General features: G+C 37.2%; 1 protein-coding gene across 2 annotated transcripts in view; it reads left to right on the top strand.

Annotated features, from left to right (window-relative positions):
- The first annotated feature begins 729 nt into the window (after positions 1-729).
- The window catches only part of LOC138369137 (uncharacterized), a 6,594-nt gene continuing 342 nt past the window's right edge, over positions 730-6,981 (top strand). Inside the window, exons 1-4 of one of the 2 annotated variants that reach the window (XM_069332075.1) lie at positions 730-846; positions 3,901-4,007; positions 5,603-5,762; positions 6,621-6,727. In XM_069332075.1, the coding sequence (XP_069188176.1) occupies positions 3,963-4,007; positions 5,603-5,762; positions 6,621-6,727 (312 nt within the window). In that variant the 5' untranslated portion in view covers positions 730-846; positions 3,901-3,962. Of the gene's footprint in view, positions 847-3,900; positions 4,008-5,150; positions 5,282-5,602; positions 5,763-6,620; positions 6,728-6,981 lie in introns of those variants that run through there. The other variant, XM_069332074.1, reaches the window with a different exon arrangement.

The raw sequence follows: 6,981 nt of genomic DNA on the forward strand, positions 1-6,981 counted from the left end.
AGGCGAGGCGAGGCCTGGCAGTGCTGGTGTATGTGGAGGCGAGGCCTGGCTGTGCTGGTGAGTATGTGGAGGCGAGGCCTGGCAGTGCTGGTGTATGTGGAGGCGAGGCCTGGCAGTGCTGGTGTATGTGGAGGCGAGGCCTGGCTGTGCTAGTGTGTATGTGGAGGCGAGGCCTGGCTGTGCTAGTGTGTATGTGGAGGCGAGGCCTGGCAGTGCTGGTGTATGTGGAGGCGAGGCCTGGCTGTGCTAGTGTGTATGTGGAGGCGAGGCCTGGCTGTGCTAGTGTGTATGTGGAGGCGAGGCATGTACAACACTCCCCAATAGGAAGAAAACCCACTGGGTTCTAGGCTAGGTTAGGCTTATCTGTAATAATTGAATTAAGCCTAGCAAAGCCTAGAACCTAGTTCAGTAATTTAAAAAATGTTGTAACTTGAAAAATGCCATTCAATACATTACACAATTTAAATATTTTCAGGCAATCAACACAACCCTCATGTTGGCTAACCCTCTCTCATGTTGGTCAATAATTTAATTATTTTTTTTATGGAGTAATCTTTGCTGTTGAAATGTAGTCTTTTTGAGACTACATTTCAAATGTAGTGTGTGTGGAGGCGTGTATGTTAGGTATTACCTAATATACACGGTGTAATATATCTATCTGTGTGAAATAGATTAAATCCATTTATTTGATATTCAGCTAATAGTTCTGTATTTTCTACATTCATCCATGTTTTGGTAAGTGCAATAATATGTATTGTTTCATTGCAGATTAGAGATTCAAGATAGTTCTAGATTTCCGAAGTACTGAAACGCGCGCCATACAGGCTTGGTGGATCTAGGTGCAAGGTAAAATTATTTACATTTACTTGTTTTGTATTAATGTTTTGTATTTATATGCATATATGCATTTATATGCATTATTCTATAGAATAATAGATCTCGTAATAATTTTGCAAAAATAGTGGCATTTACTATTTTTAAAAGATTATTAAAAAATTTACTGATATGGTGCATTCGGAAGGGCGAAGAGGGAGAACGGCCTGTTGACATAGCTCGGGTGCAGGGGGGGGGGGGGGGGGGTTGTGTAAAAGCCTGGTTTGTGCCTCGGAGAGGCTATAGGATCCAGTAAGTTCAGTAGAACTTCGGTTTCAACCCTTTTACCCTGTTGTAGCTCAGTCGATTAAGGCAGTGTCTGGGATGCTCCCGGACGCAGGTTCGAATCCTCGTCACGGCCCTTGTGGATTTGTTCATTTGATGCATCACGTTATTGTGATCTGTGTGTGTAATTCTTCACTTGCTACAGCAACAGGAATGTGTGTGTATGTATTTGTGTTGTTGAATATGACCGAAAGTGTAAGATTAATGATTCTAACACAAATCGTCTGAATATTTGTTTTTCTTCACTGTCGAGAGTAGTTAAAAAAATTTACTCAAGTTTATTTTCACACTTTATTTATGGTCCTTAAGTCCCTCTCCTTAATGCTGCTGCTGTTTCTCGCATCTTTGCATCGCTTGTATGTTTGGGGGTTTGGCCTCTTGCTATATATTGATTCCATTTGTGTGTGTTTGGGTCTCAGGCCCTCTCGCAATTTCTGTTGAACAAACCCCTTTTCCTAGTTCTGCATCTCTCCTTTGGTACAAATTTTGTTGTGCTTTTATCATATATTTCACAAAACTTGACATACATTTCATTTACTTCATGTCCTATCAGCAAGTGTTTGTCAAATTCTTTAAGGAAAGTTTATCATCCTGATTGCAGATCTCTAGCGATATTATGTCAACTTCTTGTGGATTCGCAATCATTATTTAATTTACCTTTAGGTGTTCTTTCACCAGCACAGCAACACTGTACCTCTCCCAACCAGTTTAAGATAAAAACTAAGCACTAACTAATTAACTCAATGTAACCTACCTTACCCCCAAAATGACAACCCATGTCTTCTATTTTAAACAATGCTGTTTTGTTGACCAAATTGTATTTTTGTTTTTTTCTGCAATGTTTCCCCCCCCCCCACCACTCTACCACCACATTGAGTTTAGTAGCTCTGTGCACGTCAGGTGCTGTTTAATATACAGACCTACTCCTCCATTTGACCTAGTTTCTCTATCACATCTATATCACTTTGTGCTTTAGCCCTGGTGGAGCTTGGTCCACCAGGCTGTTGTTTGGAGTGGCCCGCAGATCCACATACAGTCTGCATATGATATACAGTCTGTTGATCAATTAAACTACAGTAGTTAGTTTTTATCATCCGAATGCACCAATATGTGTTCATTCTTCCCAGATGAAGGAACTAGGTAATATTCATCATCTGAATGCACCATCTGATGCTTTAACACACTCATGATACACGAGAGGTTTAAAAAACTTTTAAAACTTTTAAAACTTTTTGACCTATGTATTTAAAAGCAATTCTAAAGTTAAAAAGTGTAGCATAGGCCCCTCGCAGAATGTTCTTAATATGATCCTCAGGTTATAGTTTTCTATCTAAAACCACCCCTAGATCTCTTTCTTGATCAGAATTCTTTATAGATCTCAGTGGCTCGATCATAGAAACTGCTCTAAATCCTTGTTGGCCTGGATTGTGGAGGTCATTGGTCTCTATAAAACTAGTAATCTGACTCCTGATCACTCTCAAATAATTTTATTATGTGGGATGTTAGTGCAACTGGTCTATAATTCTTTGCCAATGCTTGTGTTGTGTTGTGTTGTTTTGGTAGTGATGTGCAATGTGTTGTTTTGGTAGTGATTCGTCCAGTTCTGGTAGTAGTGCGGTTGTTGTGTAGTGTAGTACTTGTGTGCTTGTTAATGACTTGTATTCCAGTCTTGTGGGTATCTCCTTTCCCCTACGGGCCAACTGCTTTGTTCTTACCTAGCATTTTGCTTTGTTTGGGTATGAATGTTTGTGTGCTGTATATTTTGCAAAATTTGCCATATATCTCATTATTTACTCCTCTGCCTAGCAACAAGTCTGTCTAATTATACTCATTAACTGTTTTTCAAAGTTCCCCATAGTGTCCTTTATTGAAATCGAGTTCATGAACCGTTTCAATGTTCTTATTTTCTTCTAGATTATATCTTAAAGTATATTTGAATGTTATTGTTATTATTGTTATTAAATGTTATTGTGACATTGCATTGCAATTGAGCTATGTTGTTTACCATACCGTTCATTTCGTGAGTATAAGTATAGATGCCACACTTGTGACAGGTAAAACCATGCCTTTTTTGAAAAACAGCACCGTCTGTTGCACGTAAGAGCAACCCACACTATATTATGTTGCGATATTATTTCAATATTTCCGATTGTATTGATAATTTGAATTTTCATAGATTTCAATTTATTTTCATTTCGATTTAATAATTTTGTGTGACATTGCATTGAAATTGAGCTGTGTTGTTTACCATACTGTTCATTTCATGAGTATAGTTTATTTTTTTATTTTTTTCATTTCATTTTTTTAGCTGTTCTTATTTTTCAGTGATGGGAATATCAGATCATTTGATGTTCCCAATTTTCTGATGGAAGCATCAGACCATTATAGAATGCATCGGATGAGGTAGTTTGGAATGGTGGGGAGGACGAGAGGGGGGTATGGTGGGGAAGACGAGGGGACAGAGGAGAGGGTAATGGTGGGGAGGACGAGGGGACTGGGGAGTTGGGGATGGTGGGGACAGGGGAATGCTGGGGAGGACAAAGGGACAGGTGAATGGGAGATGGTGGGGGAGGAAGAAGGACAGGGGAGGGGAAAATGGTAAGGAGGACGATGGGACAGGGAAGTGGGAATAGTGGGGATGATGTGGGGACAGGGAAGTGGGAAGGACGAGAGGACTGTGGAATGGGGAATAGCAAAGTGAATTATAATTATATATATTAATTAATTCTTATAAATTTCCAGAAGCCTGTATCAACACCCACACTAATGCAACTGAAAGAGATGTTGAGACAAGTATTGCTGATATGTTGAAGAACGCCCCAAACAAACTCGGTGGAAACAGATACAAGGTAAAGTTTGCCAATTTGCTGTAGTCAAATTCAATTTCTTTTTAGTAATCTTCGAGAACATTTATGCTATGAATAAGATAAAATAATGTAACTGATTTTGATTTATTTACTATTTATTATTTATTTACCGTTATTAGTATAATAGATCTCGTAATAATTTTGCAAAAATAATGGCATTTACTATTTTAAAAAGCTCGGGTGCAGGGGGGGGGGTTATGTAAAAGCCTGGTTTGTGCCTCGGAGAGGCTATGGGATCCAGTAAGATCGTCCTTCCTTTCCTCCCTAGAATCTGGATGTAGCAGGTGCTCAATTGTCAAAAGTGAAAAATTGGTTTTGTCTTCCGAATGCACCATTTCTGTAAATTTGCTAATAATCTTTTAAAAATAGTAAATGCCATTATTTTTGCAAAATTATTACGAGATCTATTATACTAATAACGGTTTGATAAAATACAGTAGACTGCCTACTGGTTTTACCTGTAATAAGGTTTGATACAGATGATTATGATTATGGTTTTGGCCTCCACCACCCTCTCACCTAACTTGTTCCAACCATGTCTACCACGGTTTTGTCTTCCGAATGCACCATTTCTGTAAATTTGCTAATAATCTTTTAAAAATAGTAAATGCCATTATTTTTGCAAAATTATTACGAGATCTATTATACTAATAACGGTTTGATAAAATACAGTAGACTGCCTACTGGTTTTACCTGTAATAAGGTTTGATACAGATGATTATGATTATGGTTTTGGCCTCCACCACCCTCTCACCTAACTTGTTCCAACCATGTCTACCACGGTTTTGTCTTCCGAATGCACCATTTCTGTAAATTTGCTAATAATCTTTTAAAAATAGTAAATGCCATTATTTTTGCAAAATTATTACGAGATCTATTATACTAATAACGGTTTGATAAAATACAGTAGACTGCCTACTGGTTTTACCTGTAATAAGGTTTGATACAGATGATTATGATTATGGTTTTGGCCTCCACCACCCTCTCACCTAACTTGTTCCAACCATGTCTACCACGGTTTTGTCTTCCGAATGCACCATTTCTGTAAATTTGCTAATAATCTTTTAAAAATAGTAAATGCCATTATTTTTGCAAAATTCCTGAATATTGTCAAAATGACGGAAACCCATATGTCAAAAACACATGGAGATATACCAATCCTGGAAGACATTCTTCCATCCCCACTTGAAACTGTTGAGCAGGTGGAAAGTCTGTCACATGAGCTAAAAGTTAACAGTGAATATAAAAAGAGTATGGTAAGTGTTGCTTAATTCTTTTAGCCTGAGTATGGTAAGTGTTGCTGAATTTTTTTAGCCTTGTACATATGTCTTTTGATTAGTTTTTTTGCAGATGAAGGAAGGTGGGGTGGCACATAATTGATTGTTCAGTGTTATGTTTAAGGTACAAATAAAACAAAAGCAAAAGTTACTCAAATTCGTTGATTTTTGTAATAGTTAAGAAGGAAAATATTTTAATGCTATTTATTTAATACAGTTGGAAATTAGAAAATCTTATGTTGAGATTGAAAGATATATATTATTCTCTATTACCTTACAGCTTATGCATTATTTTAACAGGTCCAGACGCTGTCTCAAATGGGCGGTGCAAGCTGTGGAGACACAGTGAGACGAATGATGAGGAGGATAGGGACCTATGGGGTCTGGTCTCAGTATTCACTCGTTGGGCGCAAGAGGAAACGTGTCTTCAAAACCTTGGATATTTGTAATGTAATAATAAGTACGTAAATTTGACATTTTTTTGGATTATATATATGTCTGCATGTATTATGTATTATACTTGCATGCTTGTTAATGACTTGTATTCTAGTCTTGTGGGTATCTCCTTTCTCCTACGGGCCAAATGCTTTGTTCTTACCTAGCATTTTGCTTTGTTTGGGTATGAATGTTTGTGTACCTTCATTGTATATTTTGCAAAATTTGCCATATATCTCATTACTCCTCTGCCTAGCAACAAGTCTGTCTAATTATACTCAATAACTATTTTTCAAAGTTCCCCATAGTGTCCTTTATTGAAATAGAGTTCATGAACCGTTTCAATATCCTTATTTTCTTCTAGATTATATCTTAAAGTATATTTAAATGTTATTGTGACATTGCATTGCAATTGAGCTGCGTTGTTAACCATTCTGTTCATTTCATGAGTATATTTTATTTTCTATTTTTTCATATCATTTTTTTTATCTGTTTTTATTTTTCAGTGATTGGAATATCAGATCATTTGATGTTCCCATCAGAAAATTGGGAAAGTCAGATCTTTTGATGTTCCCAATTTTCAGATGGAAGCATCAGACCATCATGGAATGCATGGGATGAGGTAGTTTAGAATGGTGGGGAGGACGACAGGGGGGATGGTGGGGAAGACGAGGGAACAGAGGAGAGGGTAATGGTAGGGAGGACGAGGGGACAGGGGAATGGAGAATGCTGGGGAGGACAAAGGGGACGAGGGGACGGAGGAAGACTGGAGAACAGGGGAACACCTAAATAAAAGCCAACAATGTTATTACTCTGTGGCTTCTTGTCTCCTGACAAAAAGAATTATAATTATATATATTAATTAATTCTTATAACTTTCCAGAAGCCTGTATCAACACCCACACTAATGCAACTGAAAGAGATGTTGAGACAAGTATTGCTGATATGTTGAAGAACGCCCCAAACAAACACGGTGGAAACAGATACAAGGTAAAGTTTGCCAATTTGCTGTAGTCTAATTCAATCTCTTTTTAGTAATCTTTGTGAACATTTATGCTATGAATAAGATAAAATAATGTAATTGATTTTGACTAAATATGTAGATATATTTAATTTTCTGAGCACTAATAATGAAAGAAAACCAAAATAAGAGGTGGCTACTATCTCTAATAATGGGCTGGAATAATACAGGATATAATAATATATATATATATATATAAATATATATACATATATTTATATAT

This window comes from Procambarus clarkii, chromosome 27 (genome assembly GCF_040958095.1).
Source record: "Procambarus clarkii isolate CNS0578487 chromosome 27, FALCON_Pclarkii_2.0, whole genome shotgun sequence".
NCBI lineage: Eukaryota > Metazoa > Arthropoda > Malacostraca > Decapoda > Cambaridae > Procambarus > Procambarus clarkii.